Source organism: Populus trichocarpa, chromosome 13 (genome assembly GCF_000002775.5).
Source record: "Populus trichocarpa isolate Nisqually-1 chromosome 13, P.trichocarpa_v4.1, whole genome shotgun sequence".
NCBI lineage: Eukaryota > Viridiplantae > Streptophyta > Magnoliopsida > Malpighiales > Salicaceae > Populus > Populus trichocarpa.
The window spans coordinates 3060868-3081394 of NC_037297.2; the positions used below are offsets into that span (position 1 = coordinate 3060868).

Genomic DNA, 20527 nt, shown 5'->3' on the forward strand with positions numbered 1-20527 from the left:
GCTGAAACCTTCCACTTAGCATGTTTGCCAACAACCCAATAACTTCATCCACCATTCCATCTATGCACAAACACAAAATAAGTGACTATATTCAGATGTTGAGAACTACTTTTGAGTTTGATTAAGGTACTGTTTGTTTTTGTGTTTTAAAAACGTTTTTGAAAAAAATTGAAATTTTTTTATTTTTTTCTTTGCTTCAAATTAATATTGTTTTGGTGTTTTTAGATCATTTTGATACGCTGATATCAAAAATAATTTTTTAAAAATAAAAAATATTATTTTGATATATTTCCTAGGGGTGAGCAAAAAAACCGAAAAACCGAGAAAACTGGAAAAACCAGAAAAAAAATAACCGAAAAAACCGAACTGAAAAAAAAACTGAATTAACCGATTAAAAAATCACAAAAAAAATCCGGTTCGGTTCGGTTTCGGTTTTCAAAGTCTGAAACCGATTGAACCGAACCGAACCGGTTCAACCAAGCCACCACTTAAAAATAAAACAAGTATAAATAGAAAGTTTCCTAACCCTAAACCTACATTCAGCCGCCCCCCCTCCCTCCCTTCCTTTGCTCTCTGTCTCTGCATCTCCCCCCCTCCCTTCCTTTGCTCTCTACATCTCTGCATCTCCCCCCTTCCTTTGCTCTCTACATCTCGCCCTCATCTCTCCTCTCTTATTTTTCTTCATGCTCAGCTCCACGATTGTTACTCATTAGTTGTTAAACTTCTGCTCCATGCTCCTTTGCTTAAGCTCCATCTCCTTCAGTCGCCCCCTCTTCCTATTCTCTGTCTCTCATCTCTCAAATGATTTAAGTTAAATCTGTTTTATTCTCTTCCATGCTCTTTATCTCTGTCTCTCATCTCTCGGATCTGCATGTTCTTGGCCTAAATATTGTGGTTTTATGGTGCTTGACAGTTTTATGTTTATCTCTCAGATCATGCTTCTGATTAATTCTTTCCCTGCGGCGATGTTTGGTAATTGCTTTTGAAAATGCTTCTGGTTGAATCCAGTAATCATGGACTCGATCTAATATTTGGTGACCTCAATATGATGAGATTTGGGTGCATGCATGATGCTGGGAATTGCTTTAATGCTTTCTATTTGTTTGCAATTGGTAGGCCTTGTAACATTCCCTGGAGAAGGAGTGGATTGAATCTGAAATTAGCTTGAGCATCATAATTTCGGTTTGAACCGGTTTGGAAGGGAAAAAAACCGAACCGAAATTAATCGGTTTGAACCGGTTTTCGGTTCGGTTCGGTTCAAAAACTAAAAAAAAAAAAAATTCGGTGTGGTTGTTTATTTTGGTCCAAAACCGGACCGAACCGAAAATGCTCAACCCTAATATTTCCAAATGAAAAGCATTTTGAAAAACAACCGCAATTACACTCTCAAACATGCTCTTAAGACTTGGGAGAGATAAGAGGCGAATAAAAATTTAGGGGGTGGGGCGGCTACTTTGATTTAGGTTAGAGTTGGGAAGAAAATTGAGTATTTATATTTTTTTTAGTGTTGGTTGAACCGGTTCAATCTAGTTCAATCGGTTTTGGACATTTGAAACCGAACCAAACTGGAATTTCTTTAGGTTTTCTAATTAATTAATTCCATTTTTTTAATTTGATTTTTTCGGTTATTTTTTTATTTTCATAATATATTTTTGAGTTTTTTTATTTATTTTTAATAAATATAATATTAAAAGATAAAAAAAAAACTAAGTTTAAATTAAAATAAAAAAGCATTTTAAAAATTTTAAGAATCAAAGGAAAAAACTTCATGTCATCTAACTATAATGCCAATGATTTTTAATATAATAATAATAATAATAATAATAATTTTTTTTTTTACTGTACTTCATCCATTAATAATTATGATATCGAATTGTACGTTAAATATCAAAAAGTAAAAGTGGTTAATCCAGATAAGCTCAAGAAAAACGAGATGTGCTTCAACGTTAAATCCAAGTCAGTGAAGTAACTAATCCAACGGCCATAAATCACTCACTCTCACTCCTTGAAAACAAGAAAGAAATCTGAAAATCCCCTTTTCTCTCTCCTTAAAAAAAACCCTAAAATACACACTCAAATCCTTAAAAAAAATATTCAATTCCAGAAAAATAAAAAAAAATCTCACAATTCCCTTCTCTATCTCTCTAAAAAAGAAAAAAAAGAAATGGAACCCAACGACTCGCACCAACAGCAGCAACACTTCACCTCTTACTTCTCCACCACCACCACCACCACCACCACAACCACCCCATCACCTACCAATGGCCTCCTGCCACCTCATCAACCCACAGACTCCACCACTCCTACTGGGCCCCACATGCTCTACCCTCATTCAATGGGACCCTCAACCACTGCTACAGTGACAGGAGGAGGAGGAGCACCAGTGGAGGCGGCAGCAGCAGCAGCAGCAGCGAAGAGAAAGAGAGGGAGGCCAAGGAAATATGGGACGCCTGAACAAGCTTTGGCTGCCAAGAAAACGGCCTCCTCTAATTCTGCTGCTGCTTACAGAGAAAAGAAAGAACACCAAGCTGGTTCTTCCTCTACTATTTCCTCCTTTTCAGCCTATTCATCCAAAAAATCTCAACATGCTTCTCTTGGTAAGTTTTTCACGTTTATATTCCAATTAGTTGAATGCTGATTTTCGTTTTTGTTTGTGAAATGTAGTTTAATTCCTTGAAGAGTTTTGTCTTTAGTGATGTAAATAGTTGAGTTTGATATTTTTTTTATTGTTCTTGTTTGTGAAATGCTGTGTATTTGATTGAAAGATATGGTCTTTGCTGGTGTAAATGTCAGAATTTCTAATTACTTGAAGTTTTGCATGTTGTATAATGCTTGCATGTATTTGTCTAGTATTCTTCACTGATATTCTTTTTTATGTTTTATGGAATTTTTTAAATTTTTTACTAGGTGTCCCATTTTTTCATGAAAACACGGTGTTTTGAAGGGTTTTTGTATTCGGTGGTGTAAGTAGTTGAATTTATTAGTGAAAGTTTTTGTGTTTTGGTGGATTTGTTTGTGAAATGTTATTTAATGCCTTGAGAAGTTTGGTTTTTGGTTGTGAAAATGTGATTTTTTTTCCTCTAATTTTTTCTGTGGTTGAATTGAAATTCATTGACTTGTGGTGGGTTTCTTTCAAGTTTAGTTCAGTTTTATACTGTTATTTATGGTTTCCGTTTATAAGATGTCGTTTAATTGCTCAAAAGGTTTGGTCTTTGATGGTTTCAGTTGAGATTTTTGAATTAGTTGGATTTTTCTATTGTGTATGAGTCATTGCATGCGTTTGTCTTAATTGTTTTTTCTGGTTTGATGAATTTTTTTTTTTTAAATGACAATAGGTTTTGGATTTCTTTTTTGATCAATGAGTAAGTGAGTGAATCCATTTTTCTTGTTTGTTTAATTCTTTCAATGCTTTTTCCATGAATATGTTTCTTGGGTGCTTTTCCTTGAACTGCTGTCTTTTTTTGGTGTTTTCAATGGACGTGATTTTTTTTTCTTAATTTTTTTTCTGCTTTGGTTGTGGAATTCTGTAGTGCACAAATTCCTTGAAAAACTTCTCTTTTTGGTGGTTTGCAATAGCAGCAAGTATCTAGAATCTTGCATTTTGTGCGATCATTGCTTGTGTTTGTGTCAAGTAACTAGTAATTTTGTAAAATTTGTTTTGTTCTTGGTCTGATGGGTTCTGCGAGCTTTCTGTATGTTGAATTTGTGTTTCTTGAATGAATGAGGGTTTGTTCCTCTGTCAGTGCAATGTGCAGTCCTTTCCCCCCCTCCCATTGGGTTATATTCATTTATTTATTTCTGTATTCTCTGCTGCTATCAGATGAGTTTCTGACTATTCTTTGTCCAAGATTTTTCCTGTTATAATGGTTATTTCTTGAAGTTCTTTGTTGACATTAATTTTTTATTTATTCTAGTATTAGAGATTTGATGGGAAAAATGAGCAAACAGTAGTTAACTGTGCTTGTCCTACTACATGGGGTGGCTCTCTGCAATCTCTTTGGTGATAGGGCATACCATATTAGGTATAGCAGAATCCCTTGAGAAGCACTGGTTGATCAATATTCTTGTCCTTGAGATTTGTTTATTTGAATTGGTATTTACTTGAAAGGAATCAGCAAGCACCTACTTTATTAAGATGGCTGGGCTTCCTAAGGACCAGTCAGTTGATCCTGTTGTGATCCTGTAAATTGTTGTGGAGGTTGCAACCATTTTTAGCATTGCAATTTGTGTTAATTTTGTTTGAGGATTCATTGTCATGTGTTTTGATTATTTGATCCCAAGAATGGAAAAGAAATCTAGGCAATATTTTGTATATTGGATTTTTTTAACGAGGCTGCATTTTCATCAGCCTCGCTTCCTTCCTGTCTCATTCTCTTTCCCCTAGAAAATTCATTGAGGGGGCCCCATTGACTGCATGCCTCTTTGATATGGTTACCTTATCTCGTCTTTCTGCTATTTCTGGCATTCCTTGTTCTTTTGTATTGTCACTCTAGTTTTAAATGCTATAACACAACATCATTCTTAACTCCCATCTCAGTTTTGAGTTTAATTATTCTGCTACTGTCTAGTGCTTTGTTGGATCTGTTTCCCAATGAATACCAGGCCCTATAATTGTTCTTCTTCATTACAACATTTTCAACATATAGATAAAGAAATTGATACAGAAGGCAAACAAAATTTAGGTCTAGGCTATATGTGTGATATTATATAATCTACATAGCCTTGAGTAGGAGTATCTGGGTGTAATCTACATAGCCTTGAGTAGGAGTATCTGGGTGTAATCTACATAGCCTTGAGTAGGAGTATCTGGGTGTACCTGAATAACAATAAGCATTTTGTTTCATCAGCTTGTGAGTTATCAGGAGGATCTGATACTATCTTGTTGTTTGTAAGGCTCTTTTTTGTGATGTCACTTGACTCTTAGCTGGAGTGAGATGGCAACCTAACATACTGTACATGGGTTATGGTTTTGTTTAATGGCTCTTCTAATAATGCAATGTCACTTATGCTGCATGCAGATTATTAAATCAGTACTTCTGCTATAAATATGCAGGATACCTATATGGGGTGTTAAGTGTAGTTTGCAGTTGTACTGGATAAAGTACTTTCCCTTTGCCTCCTTATGCTGTCATTCTTCAAGTGCCTTTAGAGGTGTAATATAGCTGATATTCAGTGAGATTGAGCTGCTTTAGTTTTTATAATTTAGTTTGTTAGTTAGTTACTGGAGGCTGACTTATCCTCTCATTTGTGATTGCACTTCTCCTTCATTATTGATACATTTTCTTTTGCCTAAAAAATGTAGTTTGCATTTGATAATATGTGCAGAGAAAGTTTGTTGATGTCATTGAATTTGTGTCTGACTTGCTCTGTCAGTAAATGTGTGCATTTCTTATGTGGTTACCTTATGTGATACTAGGAAATTGTTTGAGTTTGGTTGATTAGGAACGTTTTCTAGTCAAATAGATGAGAATGCTGATTTCATTGAACTCGAATATGATGCCAATTTGCAAATTTGAGTTGGGAATACCTTCTTCAATTAGTTCTGGAGTTGCTTTCACACCACCATTGACAGACTCTCACTCCGTATAATGTCTTTAGTTGGTTTGGAACCCTGTATGTTATGAGACTGATTTATTTATTTTTCTGGTTTTGAGAATGCCTATCCAGGAATATCATTCCATTACATGATTTTTTGGTAAACAGTAAACTTGTATTTCTTTGATGAATTGTTTCTTTGATAAAAATGATATCAATTTTACTGCTCTCATTGATTTTATTGCACAGATTGAATGCTTACCCTTCTTGTTCTTTTCTCTTTGTTGCAGGCAATGCTGGGCATGGTTTTACACCACATGTTATTACAGTAGCTGAGGGTGAGGTATGGAAACTCTCTAACCTTGGATTATACTACTATTATCAGAAATTAGTTGGTAGCCTATTTTGCATTTATCCAGCTATTTCTTTTGCATGCTATGCAACAGAAAAATCTTTGTTCATGAAGATTTCCTCAACTCTGTCCACTATTTGTTTTGTTTTTATTTTTTTTATGTATTGCATACTGTGGCACTGTGTGCTTTAATGGAATTTTCCTCTTTTAGTGACTTGGCAGGAAAACCATAGTCAACCTGCCCATGTCTTTTAAAAATGTGGATTCATTTATTTCCTTACTCTTGGGAAGCAATAATTTAGTGGTGATTTGCCTGGTTTTTTGAACATCCAATTTTAAAATTTTGATTTAGAACTGAAATATATACTTAGTTGTGATATGGAGGGATTGTTTTCCTTTGCTTTCAGTATTCTTGCTGCTCAGTTTTGGTATGCATATGCAGACTTCTACATGTTTTCTTTGCTGGGAGAAAGCTAATGTTCTTGATGACTTAGTTTAATGTTATGGACATGTGGTATTTTTAATTGTTAAAGATAATGCAAGTACATGGTTGGTTTATGTTTGTAGATACTTGAGGAGGTTTGTTTGATGGTTGTGTCCTTTAGCTGTGGATGATTATGACGTCAATATTTAAGGAAGTTTTGAAATTTTGGTGATGTATCATGTGCTAGGTGGTTATCAGAGATGCATTTGGTGGAAGGTTATTGATTGCATCCTAAAATCAATATTTGTGCTGGCCACTATCAGTATGTGATAATTGGGGAGAAATGAATAAATTTTTTATAGTCTTATAGATTTCGGTTTACCTACAATGAACTCCGGGTTGTGAGAAAGTGTTCATTGGCATGCATAGTGAAGCGTTACATGTCGACTTGAAAAGATAAAAAAGACCATGATCTAAAATTCTTCATTGGCCAATACTATGGCACATACTTTACTTATGGTTTCCATCCAGGAAAGGAAAGAAATAGGAAGTCAGAGAATAGAGTTGATGGTGGAAGAATCTATATATACGGTGTCTGTGAATTCTAGAGGCGGTATTTCTTTGATAATGTAGACTCTTTTGATTGGGGTGGAAGATAGAATGTTAAAAGTCTGGTTTTTGGGTTGTTAATTGTTTCCAGATTCCCTTTGCTATATGTGTTGAATTCGTTCTTAGGAATTATCATGGTCATTATGTCTGTTTGTTTGAACAACTTTAGTTACGTTCTTTACTGTTCCATTGGGGATGACAATTTTTTCAGAGAATTTGTCCATATAGATTTCACAATATTAGTCGGTCAAGGTAACAAACTGCATGTGTTTTTCATTTTTGATTACTGGTTTGTCTTGGTTCCTTCTGTGTGCAGTTTCTAAGAATCTGTAAAGTCTATGACACGTTACTTATTTGTTATTTTAAATGTTAAACAAGGTGATTGGATCTTTTTGTGGTATTTCATTAGCACACACAAGCTGGAAAGCAGCTCCTTTAAATGTGATGCATGGGTGATTGTATGTCTGTATATTTCTGTTCCAAAACTGTCAGTAAAGAATTCCCTTCATTGTTGGTTTTTATTCTGATGAACAACATTATGTGGTTGAGTTTTATACTTAATAGTCCTGGGCATTCAAGTGATAAAGATTTGGGATGTGATTAGGGTGTGATAGATCATGGTTAATCTAGTTCTGAAGTCATTTGTTGCATCTATTAGGAACTAGATGCTATGAGTAGTTGGAATGCCAATAGTGGTTTTATAGATACATCGAAGTCTCTGTTTATTCCTCAGTAACATAGATTCTCAACAGGATGTCACCCAGAAAATCATGCATTTCCTACAACAAAGTATGCGTGAAATGTGTATTTTATCAGCATCTGGTTCAATTCTGAGCGCATCTCTCAGCCAACCAGCAACTTCAGGAGGCAACATTTCATATGAGGTAATTGTTTATGGATGTTTTTAACTTTTCAAATTCCAGAACTCTGTTCTTTTTCCCTTGAATCTTCAGATGAACGTGATATTGTAGAACAAGAATTTAAGAACGATGATAAAAAGATTTGAAACTTACATTCTCTTTTATTAAGCTGCCAACTGACAATTTATGCTGCTTATGGCCTCTGGTTATCTTTTCCAATATCATGATTCTGTATCTGACTGAAAGAATGATACTTGACTGAAAGAGGAAATAAAGAACAAAATATAAGAAGGGAACAAATATATTGCATCTCTTCAAGGGTATATGATAAAGAAGAACCACGTGACATGACAACTGCAAAGAAGTCACCTCATGGTGGTTTAAGTGCTCCTCTGGTTCTGAGAAATGATTTCTGATTAGTGGAGGAATAGTGTGGAACTCTTAATGTCTGCACGTAGAAAAATAAGATTCATCTCATGGAAAATGGGATGGCAGGCAGGCGGGTAGGAAAGGACATATCAACTGTAAATGGTTTGGCATGGAGGTTTTTATTTTTTATTTTCTTCTTAATAAAAGACCAATCATGTAAAGGAACCTATGCTTGGGTGGTTCAGTTCTACTAATCTACAAATCTGCACAACAGGGAAGTGCAATATATAGCTGAGCACCATTATTAGTACATTTCCATGATATCATGGTTTGTTTTTGTTGGTTAGACCAACTAATTGAGGAAGTCTGCGAACGATACAGACAGAAGCAGCTTTGCAAAAATTCAACAGCATATACACTGTGTATCACTCGAAAATCAAATGGTATACAATGTTGCTTTCTAGCTCTCTTATATCTGGAAGCCTTTTTATTATTTTCATGTGTGCCCAAAGAATCCTCTGATGGCATATACTCTTGGTAAATTATCATTTTACTGTTTGCATGAACAATTGATCCACCTCCGATGAAATTTTATGCTCTGAAAACCAACTTGACAATTCGAAGTGCTAGTTAAAGCGGTAAAAATGATGTTCTGAGATGATATGAAATTAATTGTTTTTCCTGCGTCTCTTCAACATTAGGGTCGGTATGAGATCATTTCACTGTGTGGATCGTATGTACGTACTGAAATGGGGGGAAGAGCAGGTGGGCTCAGTGTCTGCCTATCTGATACAAATGGCCAGATTATTGGAGGAGGAGTTGGTGGACCTCTAAAGGCTGCTGGCCCTGTGCAGGTATTGCTTAAATATACAATTTCTCCAATAAAACATCTGATGAAGTAGGGAGCAAAGCATGACGAGGACAATCCTTTTAGTTTGCAAGCGCATGCATGCATGTGACAGAGTCCTGATCATAGAAATCCTTGTTCCAGATTTAAAGGGGTTAATGCGATCAGGGTCTTTAATATTTTATGATTTATTAGTTGTTTGTGCACAGGTCATCGTCGGTACGTTTATGCTTGACAATAAGAAGGGTGGTAGTGGAAAAGGTGATGCCTCTGGCAGTAAATTGCCATCACCAGTCGGAGCATCAGTACCAAGTTTTGGCTTCCGCTCTCCAGTTGAATCTTCTTTGATGAATCCAGCTAGGGCAAATGATGACCATCCTACCATTGGAGGGAATCCTTTTACAATGCAACCTACCAGCATGCATTTGACACCTACAAGGCCCATTGATTGGATGAGTGGTCCAGATGTCAGAACTTCTGGTTATGACTTTACAGGTATATCAACCGCCCCTCCCTCCCCTACTTCCTCCAACCCACAGACAAGACCGACTGACATGAGGTGTTTTTTCTTTTTCAGGAAGAACAGGTCATGGAGGACCCCAATCTCCGGAAAACGGGGACTACGAGTAAATTCCAGATTACAGATTGGTTGACTTTTGAAACACTGTTTTGCCATCTTTCTTGTGATCATTGACCAGAGAAAATGCATGCACAAGCTTTTGGACCCTTCGCGGAGTGCTAGATGATATATATCTGTACAGTTTAGTCGCAATCATTACTCATTGCTAGCTTATGCTTCCTAGATTATGGCCCTAAATTAGAAGTTTTAGCCTTATTTTATGTTCCTGTACTGTTTTTTTGTTTTTTCGTGTCTCCATTTACTCTGGTTTTGCACACTGGAGCTGGTGGCTGATTCCTGTTGACATTGAATTAAGGTTCAACGGCAAACCTAGCATGAAAGGGAAAGTTGTGCAAATTGAGATGATTTCTATCATGCGTACCGGTACGCCTACGCACCACCATGAGATCTTCGCCTGATGATTATACTAAGCATGTGAGGATATACGCCCTCCTTGTAGTTATAATACCAGCAGCTTATTATAAATAAGCTGAGAGTTGCTCGATTAATGGCCGAAGATTGACAATTATACTTTATAAAATAAAAATTACCCCTATTTAACAAAATACTCGAAGTACAGAATGAATACTGCACAGGGTATTATTTGTTAGATACACATAAAATGAAGTAGACAAGATGCCGCTCGGCAGGTCAATGATTTTCGCTATTGGGAGCAAGTCTTTTCACTTTATTAGAATCGATTATCATGCTTGCAATCTCATTTTGAATCCTGTGAAAAATTTAATGGCTATGTATTGTTTTTAGTATTATTTGAATTACATGTTTCTGTATTTTTCTTTTTAAGTTAATGATAAAATTAAGAATTTTCAAAACTTTAGTGATGGTGGAGGTGGGATGGTAATGGTGAAGTTACTGAAATTTTATGTTAATATTTTATCAATAAAAACTTTATTTTGATTCCATTTTTCTCTATAATGATATAATTTACTGAAATTTCTTCATTCTTAATATTTATTTACTTTGAATATTTTTAGGTACTTGATTGATTTCCAAAGTTGTTTCTTTGAATATGCCCACTACTTATTTTTGTGTCTGAACCACTTTAAAGGTACTAAAAACTATAAAGATGATGACTTTCTTATTTTTCATGAATATATTGGACAAAATATTTGAATATCATAACTTGTTATAATAATAAAATGACAAAACCAGTTATGATAAAGATGAATAATTATCTCTTTAATATCAAATAGTCTTTTCATGAATGTTATCAATGTACATTGAATTTCTTCTATGAGGACTGTCTAGAATAGGATATGACTCTTTTTTTTTTCATATTAGACATGCAATTAAGATTAACACTATCATAATTAAATTTTTACCCCTTCTAAAAAATTCACGTCAAATTTAATAGATTTTGAAGGAAATGATAGTAGTTAAATTATGATCAAAATATAAATATTAAAAAAAATATGATTTGGGATAAAATTAGACAAATAACAAATATTTAAAAGCAATAATTAAGCCAAAGCAGGTACAATTAAGTCGAGCATAATTGTTTATAAACCATTTGGAGTTTAATTGAAGAGAAATTGAGAAAAAGGGTTGAAATTAAAGTCATTGCCAACAATTTGTTTTCATTATAACAATTAATTAGCAATTGAGAAGACACAAAGCAATATATACAGTGATATATATATATATATATATATATATATATATATATATATATATATATATATATATATATATATATATATCAATATATATATGGAGTCGCATGTGACACGCGGTGTGATGAGATATCGAGGGGGTTAATAAGTTTTCGTCTAATTATTTGGTTTATAGTCATTAAAAGAATTGAGTATACTGATCTTATTAAATTTTTTAAAAAACTAGTTATTGCTAAAAAAAATATTAATACTTCTAGTATATTTTCTAGTATATTTTACCTGAAGTAAGATGTATTATGTGATCTAGATATGGTCTAAATATTTTGATGGTTTCTAACTGATGGTCAATCGATGACTTAAAGAAAAAAAAACTCTTATAAATAAATCTAACATTTTGAATTTATTATTAACCTGTATGCCCGGATAAATTCTCATGTGAAAAATCCATGAAGATACCCTGATAGGGTTCACCTATCATGGAAGACAAATTTTTTTTTTCACAGATCGTATATTACAATGAAAAAATACTCCAATTAAAATTAATGAATATCTAAAATAATTCTAGAAAGTTTTTAGTCAACTCCATATGTTTGAATATCATTTTATTTATAGGTTTAATATTTATATTAGAATATTTACCATTAAGATACTGCTATTAAAATCCTAATAGGCAAGTTGTGTTGAGACTATTTATACCTATTGATGAATAATTTAATTTGAAGGATAAATAATACAATCTTTGAGAGCATTTTTTTTTGTCTTGTTTTTTTATATAAAATTCTATATTTCTACAAGTAAGCACTTTATATATATATATATATTATTTGATATATTATTTATATTTTTATGTTATCATGGAAATAAATAATTGTTTTTTACTAAACAATTTCCAACAATTTCTTCTACATCAAAGATACAAAAAAAAAAGAAGGAAAAATCAAGGCTTAAAAAAAGAAAAAAATTGAATGATTCTTAAATTATAACTATCAATACTTACACTATAGAAAATAGATTACTAAAAAAAGCCTAATAAAAATAATAAAAATATATTAAACATCTTAAAAATTAATTTTTAATTATTTATCATATTTTTTCTATTTTTTTATACTATAAATATTTAGGGTGACACACTAAGCGATATAAAATTTATGATATAAACGAGAGAGAAGCAAATTCTAGACGAGAAAGCTACAAGCTTCAAAGAAAGGCCTACCATAAATTACCATCTCTCTACTCTATATAAATAATATTCTATTCCCTCTTTCATGGGGGTTGATGAGAGAGAAGCAGAGAGTGTCTAGGTTCTCTTCACCTTCACTCTGTGGGGACCCCACTTCTTAAACCCTTTCCATCCTTTTTCTCTCTCTACCTTGAAAAAAAACCCGCACTTTCAGCTTCGGACACACTTCCTTCAACTCTCTCTCTCTCTCTCTCTCGCATCCTATCACTATCACATCTTAACGCTATATCTCTCTCTTTGATCTTTGGTAGAAAAGCGAGGGAGGGAGAGAGGAAACTTCTGCTTATGACAAGAAAACAAAGAAAACGGAAGATCTTTTCTTGCTCTTCTTCTTCTTTGTGAGAGTGATTGATAGCTCATACAGCAACAATATCTGAGAATCTTTTTTTTTTTCCTTTTTTTAACAGTGATTTGAAAAGCTGAGACATTTTGATCTGGGTTTTATTAATATACCACAAAGGGAGTCGTTGGTTTTGGCGTGGATAAGTGGTTTTGATTCAAGAGGGAACAAGGTGTATTCTTTTTACCTTTTTTATTTGGTCCACTCTTCATTTCTGATCCCTCCTTTTATATTCCAAAGTGATAGATAGATAGATATTTGTTTTCAATTTAGAGTTTTGGTTTTTTTTTTTTCATTACTTTTGTTGTATGGCTATCTAAATAATTGGAGCAATGGAGAGATGAGCAGTGGTAGGGAAATGTGCTAAAGACTACTGGTGGTGGAAAAAGATTATAGTTGTCTGATTTCTTTTTCTTGGGATCTGTAAGATCTTGAATTTTAGTTGATCTGTTGTTGATTTTTAGTGTAAAATTCAGATTGGTATGTTAAATCTTGAAGTGTTGGGCATGGCTTTTTAGTTCATGGAATGTATGTTCATGCTTGGGGTTGTAGAGATATAGTTCAAGTAGTTTTCTTTCATTTTTCATTTTTGTTTATTAGGAAATACTAGGGATTTGTAAGAATTGAATTAGGGCAGAGACAAGAATGCATTAGGCCAGTGTTCATTTGGGTGCAATGTTAAGAGCATTAGCTCCTAGATTCTTGTTGATTTCATATCTAGTGATCTTGGTCTCTGCCAGTGACAATGACTTTGTAAATTGTAATTGCGATGATGAGGGTTTTTGGAGTATACACAACATTCTAGAATGTCAGAGAGTGAGTGATTTTCTGATTGCAGTTGCCTATTTTTCGATACCAATTGAACTTCTTTACTTTGTTAGCTGCTCCAACTTTCCTTTCAAATGGGTCCTTCTTCAGTTTATAGCGTTCATAGTCCTTTGTGGACTGACGCATTTGCTCAATGCATGGACTTATTATGGACCGCACTCATTCCAGCTGATACTGTCCCTCACCATTGCCAAGTTCCTCACAGCATTAGTTTCATGTGCAACTGCCATAACCCTTTTAACTTTGATTCCACTTCTTCTCAAATGGAAAGTGAGGGAGCTTTTCTTAAAGCAAAATGTGTTGGAATTAGATCAAGAGGTTGGGATGATGAAGAAGCAAAAGGAAGCCAGTTGGCATGTTAGAATGCTAACCCAAGAAATTAGGAAGTCGCTTGACAAGCATATGATATTGTATACCACTCTAGTTGAGCTTTCTAAGACTTTAGACTTGCAAAATTGTGCTGTATGGATGCCAAACGAGAATAGAAAGGAGTTCCATCTCACCCATGAGCTGAAAACTAATTCAAAAAATTATCCTCTTTCTATCTCTGTTAATGACCCGGATGTGTTAGAAATACAAGGTAGCAAGGGGGTCAAGGTTTTGAGGCCTGATTCGGCACTTGCGGCTTCAAGTGGTGGAGGTTCAGAGGAGTCAGGTGCTGTCGCAGCAATCCGGATGCCAATGCTACAGGTTTCAAATTTCAAAGGGGGGACACCTGAATTAGTGGATACTTGTTATGCTATACTGGTTTTGGTTCTTCCAAGTATGAGTTCTAGAGGTTGGAGCTATGAGGAAATGGAAATAGTGGAAGTAGTTGCTGATCAGGTAGCTGTGGCTTTGTCTCATGCAGCAGTTCTAGAAGAATCACGAGTAATGAGAGACAAGCTTAGTGAGCAGAATCATGCGTTGCAACAGGCTAGGAAGAATGCACTGATGGCGAGCCTGGCAAGGAACTCATTTCAAAAAGTGATGAGCCATGGGTTGAGGAGACCGATGCACTCAATCTTGGGCCTGCTTTCTATGTACCAAAATGAGAATATGGGATTCGAGCAAAGGATTGTTATTGACACATTGGTGAAAACCAGCAACGTTCTTTCAACTTTGATTAATGATGTGATGGAAATTTCAGCAGAAGATACTGGAAGGTTCCCTTTAGAGATGAGGCCCTTTCGTCTACACTCCATGATCAAGGAAGCTTCTTGCCTTGCCAAGTGCTTGTGTGTGTATAAAGGTTTTGGGTTTGAACTTGATGTTCAGAGTTCTTTGCCTGATTTAGTGATAGGAGATGAAAGAAGGGCCTTTCAAGTTATTTTACACATGATTGGATATCTATTAAACATCTATGATGGTGGGGGAAATGTTATATTTCAGGTTTCTTCAGAGAATGGTAATGAGGGCAAGACAGATAGAATGTTGGGGATGTGGAAACCAAATGCTCCAGATGAATTTGTATGTATAAAGTTTGACATGGAGATCAGTGAGGGAAGTTCTCTCTCAGATGTAGCTAGCTCAACGACAAACTCTTCTGGTAAAAGGCAAAACAGTGCTGGAGTTAAGGAGGGCCTGAGCTTCAGCATGTGCAAAAGGCTTGTACAGGTGAGGCATCAAATATTATTTTATCTATGTGGCTACACATATGCTGTTCTTTGTTAATTGTTGCTTCATTATTGTGCAATAGAGGTCACGACAACAGACATCCCATGAAGTAAAACTAGCTTTGATACCCGCGCGATGCCGCGGGTCATTTTTTTTGCATAAAAAATATTAAAAAAAATAAAAATTTAAAAATATTGGGTTTTTCTGCAAAGTTATACCCAAAAATCTTGGGTTTGGCTACAACGCCTGACCTAAGAGTAATATTTATAATATTAATAATAAAATTAAACTTGTATGACCCAAGTTTAAGTGAGTCTGACTGTAACACCGGACCCAAGAATACTGGATGTGGGTCTGGCTATAAGGTCGTGTCATAAAAGTGTGATAATTAAATAGATTAATTAAAAAAAACAAAGAACAAAAATTAACAGGAAGGAAAACACTAATGAAGAAAAGGAAAAAAAATTGAATTAATTGGGTCAACCTTTTAAACCAGGTTATCCCGTAAAACCTGGGATTTGCGTTATGAAAGTTTGATAACCAAATAGAAAAAAAAATGACGGGTTTACCTAGAATTAACCGGGTTAACCCATCAAACCAAGTTAACCCGTCAAGCCCAGGATACGTGTCATGAAATTATGAAAGTCTGATAATTAAATAGAAAGAAAATTAACTTTAACAAACTAAACTAAATGAAAAAAATAACTCGTCAAATCAGGTTAACCCATCAAACCCGAGATTCGTATCATGAAAATCTGATAACTAAATAAAAAAAAATAACATTAACAAACTAAATCAAAAAAAAAATTCATAAAAAAATTAAAAAGAAAAAACAAAAGGAAAAAACAATTATATAATATAATACAATATAATAATAATAATTATTATAATTATAATGAAAAAACGTGGGGAAAATTTCAAAAAAAAAAAAAAAAAGTGGGGAAAGCTAAAGCTAAAGCTAAATTCTCAACCAACTCAATATTGAAAAAAATAAATTTAACAAAGATAATTTTTTGAAAAAAACATGTGGGGAAAACACTGTAGCCAAACAAAAATCATGTAAGGGAAACACTGTAGTAATCCATAGTGTTTTTTTTTTATTTTAAAAAAAGCTACGAAGCTAATCTCTCAACCAGCTTAATATATAAAAAAAGGCTATCTTAAAAAAAACAAAGAAGTCAATTTTGGGTAAAAGAAATGAAAAAAAAATGTACAAAAAAGGAAACAAAAGCGAAAAAAAAACACGTGGGGAAAGCTACAGTGTTTTAAAGAAAAAGACAAAAAATAATAATAATAATAAAATATGTAAAAAATGATAATTTTGGAAAAAAAAAAAACTACAAAGCTAGATTATCAGCCAGCTCAATATTGAAGAAATAAATTCGATAAAGATAATTTTTTAAAAAATATATTGGGGAATTTTTTTTTTTTATAAAAAAACTACAAAGCTAAATTCTCAACCAACTTAATATAAAAAAAATAAAATCTACAAAGACCATTTTGAAAAAAATAAAAATAAAGAAATCATTAAAAAAAAGAAAACAATGTATGAGAATATTATAGCAATCCATAATGTTTTAAAGAAAAAAACTACATAGTTAAATTTTCAACCAGCTCAATATTTAAAAAAATTTAGCAAAGATAATTTTGAAACAAAAAAATTAAGAAAAGAAACGAAACAAAAAAAAGAAGAAGAAATCAATTTTAGGTAAAAAAAAAAAACCATAAAAAAACATGTTAAAAAAAAAAAAAAACTGCTGCTACAGTGAAAATCCTACGCGTTTTAGAGTTCTTATTAATGTTGCCATTTTATTTAACTGCATCTAGAGATGAAAATGTGTTGCATGGAGTAAAATTTGTGAAAGAACACTTTCTTTTTCAAGTTTACGACATTTTTGGTGCTGGTTCCATTGTTTAAATCTAGAGGATAGTTATCATGCTTTACTTCTTGTAAATGCATCTGATTAGATTGGAGGTGTTCTTCTTTTGTAGGATGTTTCTATATGACCTTATTCCATGGACAAGCTCTCAGCTAATTCTGTATCTGAAAATGACAACTCACTTCTGCATCCAAATAACCTCATCAAATATGGCTCAATGATTTCTTTCCTCCTAACATGCTTAGAGTCAGTTGGCATGACTTTTACAACCAAAAGAAAAATCATAAGTATGTTTGGTTAGAGATAACTTATTTAGATCAAAAACTTATTTCTAGAATTGAGACAAAATTTTGCTCAAAAGTTGAAATTTCTACCTTTCAAACTTTTAACCTATTGATTCTAACTCGAACCATCTCCATTCTTCAAAGAAATTGTTTTGAGCCCATGCCTGCCAAAGATAAATCTAACTTGAATTATTCGTATGAGAAGTCATTTTTTAAATTAACTTTTGAATTTTGACTTAAAAGTCAAAAGTAGTTCTCTATAAGTCATGCCAAATGGACCCTTAATCTGTGTCTCATTTGTTTTTTAAAGCCTTTTTTTTTTTTTTATGGGGGGGGGGGGGGGTGTCAGAATGATCTTTTTTGCCTTTGTTTGTTCCTTGGCTTGTACCATAGCATACTTGAAAAGGTTTATTTATTTAATTATCTTGTTAATTTGTCTTCCTGGAGTATATTTAAGATGCATTAACTATGTATCATATTCAACATTATTAGAAAGAAGTGTATATGCAGATGATGCAAGGTAATATCTGGATATCTTTGAACCCTCTGGGTTTTGCACAAGGCATGACTCTGGTTCTCTGGTTTCAAATTCGGCCATCTTATGGAAGAGCCATATTTGCCCCGGGAACTTCCTCAGAACAACCAAATTCCAATTCTCAGTTCAGAGGCCTTCGTGTTGTACTTGCTGATGATGATCATGTAAATAGGACTGTGACCAAGAAGCTACTTGAGAAGTTAGGCTGTGAAGTGACTGCCGTTTCATCTGGGTTTGAATGCCTTAGTGCTCTTAGCTCTGCTGAAAACTCTTTCATACTAGTTGTTTTGGATCTTCAAATGCCAGAAATGGATGGTTTCGAAGTGGCAACACGAATCCGGAAGTTTCGAAGTCGTAATTGGCCATTGATTATAGCTGTGACTGCCAGTGCTGAGGATAATGTTTGGGAGAGATGCCTACAGATGGGAATGAATGGAGTGATTCGAAAACCTGTTCTCTTACAAGGGATGGCAGATGAGCTTCGAAGAGTTCTGCAGAGGGCTGGTGAAGGGTTGTGAAAATAAGTTGTAAAGATGATCAGACATTGGTTTATAGAACAATCGTTCAGGGTTCTTCAGTCAGCTCTTCATCAAAATCCAGCACTGGGATGTTTAACGTAACATTATACATCATTTACACAGAGTGTAAACTTCTACTTTTTTCTAACCATTTTCCTTGTCGAGCTCAATGGCTAGAATTTCATAGAATGGATAATGACTCATGAGAAATAACATTTCTATATAACAGTAAAAGGAACTAGAATATGATTCACAGAAGTGAAATAATACAGATAGATTGAACTTTCCACGTTGTTTACTAGAATATGATTCACAGAAGTGAAATAATACAGATAGATTGAACTTTCCACGTTGTTTTGATGTCTCCGCAATTAGTGTTTTGTAAAAAGTTGTAGTAGATCTTATATTGTTTTCTTTTATTCAACCAAGTTATCATTCCAGGAGAAACACCAGAGAACACACTTTATGTTTTGAGTGATTGAAACATTTTTGGTCCTGATATCTTTGTTGTGTTGTAGGTTATAGGTTCACGGGGTGGTTTTTGCAAAGAATGTTGAGTCAAAGGTTAGATGATGTCCAGAATTTAAAAATTCAAGTCATGTAGAACAATGAACTTAAATTTAGTTGAACTTAAGATAATGTTTGCAGCTGGTTTCTAGATTTACTTCAATACATGCGATGCAGATTTGTCATGCACAGTTCATGTACAAGATTAGTTGGCTATTTGTTAGTTCAGTTGCTTTTTACTCTTATATTGCTAGTAACTGCTATTTTATACATGTTAAGATTGTCAGGTTGCATGTCTTGGTCTGTGTGATTTATGTCTGCTGCACCTTTCATCTTTCCGTGGAGAAATAGAAGCTTTCAGCATTCACAGAGCAAAGGGTAGCCACTTTGATTAAAAAAAAATTGAAATATCAAATCATGATCTGGATTTGGATCGCTGTAGCTTGGGTAATTTTCCTTTCTAATGTTTTGGCAAAATAACATGTAGTAAAGAAAAGTTGTAAGAAAATAGCATAGTTCAGTCAAAGATGCGAGTTTTGTATTTGATTTAAAGATGTGAATCTTATTCGTGATTTTCACTAAAAAACGTGAATAGATTTTACGTTTTTAATTCAAACCCTAATTTAACTCTAAATATAAATTCAAACCCCAAACCTATAATCCCCAACCTTAAATTTCTAGTTCTAAAAACCAAACCCCAAATCCTAAACACTAACCCTAAATACAAACCCCTAATCCCTAAGCATTAACCATAAATTCAAACCCTAAAAATACAAATAATTCCTAAAACACATAACAAGAATGGAGGGATATTGTTGTATTTAAAAAAGCACAAAAAATGGCATTAAAGTTTCCATGTAATTTGTTAGTGTTGTTTTTTTTAATTTAACTTAATGTGACACCGTTTGTTTACTTATAAATATTTTCGCATTTATTATCCTGTGAATGTCTGATTTATAATTACATATAACCTGTTATCGATGAACATTCACTTATAAATTTATGATTTTAAACTCTACTTATTTAAAATAAATTTGAATGTTCATAATATAGACAATAATATTAAAATCTCAACCTGACAAGTCCAAAACAATTATAAGAATTTAATAAAATACAAGAAAAAAACTCATAACTAAAAAAATAACACAACATAATTCCATTCTCTCTCTCTCTCTCTCTCTCTCTATATATATATATATATATATATCCTAGTCTATCTACGTTTGTGGCAATGAATCGATGAGTTGACTTCATTAATAGCATGATTTTCTAGCGTTTACATGGTCTCATTCTTTAACACAACATAAACGCGGTCTCATTCTTTAACACAACATAATCCAAACATAATGTCTCTCTAAGTATCTCAAGTGTAGCGTAGTATAAGGTGAACCAACGAGATACATAATTATAAACAAGTCCATCATCTTCAAAATCACGAAGATCAACAATGACTTCTTGACCATCCTGCAATTTCAACCTAATTGATCTCATAAATAATATTAATTGTTTAGAAACATACCTAATAAAATGATTCAAACTCTAAATTATCT

General features: G+C 33.6%; 2 protein-coding genes across 2 annotated transcripts; both read left to right on the forward strand.

The window, feature by feature from the left end:
• The first annotated feature begins 2011 nt into the window (after window positions 1-2011).
• On the forward strand, window positions 2012-9976 carry LOC7487690 (AT-hook motif nuclear-localized protein 14). The gene is made up of 6 exons (XM_002319057.4): window positions 2012-2597; window positions 5826-5878; window positions 7673-7804; window positions 8851-9003; window positions 9206-9491; window positions 9574-9976. Exons 1-6 carry the CDS (start codon window positions 2165-2167, stop codon window positions 9624-9626), a joined length of 1110 nt encoding a protein of 369 aa, XP_002319093.2. The 5' UTR covers window positions 2012-2164; the 3' UTR covers window positions 9627-9976.
• Window positions 9977-12451: 2475 nt separating this feature from the next.
• Window positions 12452-18823, forward strand: LOC7487691 (protein EIN4). The gene is made up of 2 exons (XM_002319058.4): window positions 12452-15253; window positions 17928-18823. The coding sequence occupies exons 1-2, from the start codon at window positions 13505-13507 to the stop codon at window positions 18468-18470; spliced, it is 2292 nt and encodes a 763-aa protein (XP_002319094.2). The 5' UTR covers window positions 12452-13504; the 3' UTR covers window positions 18471-18823.
• The last annotated feature ends 1704 nt before the right edge of the window (window positions 18824-20527 follow it).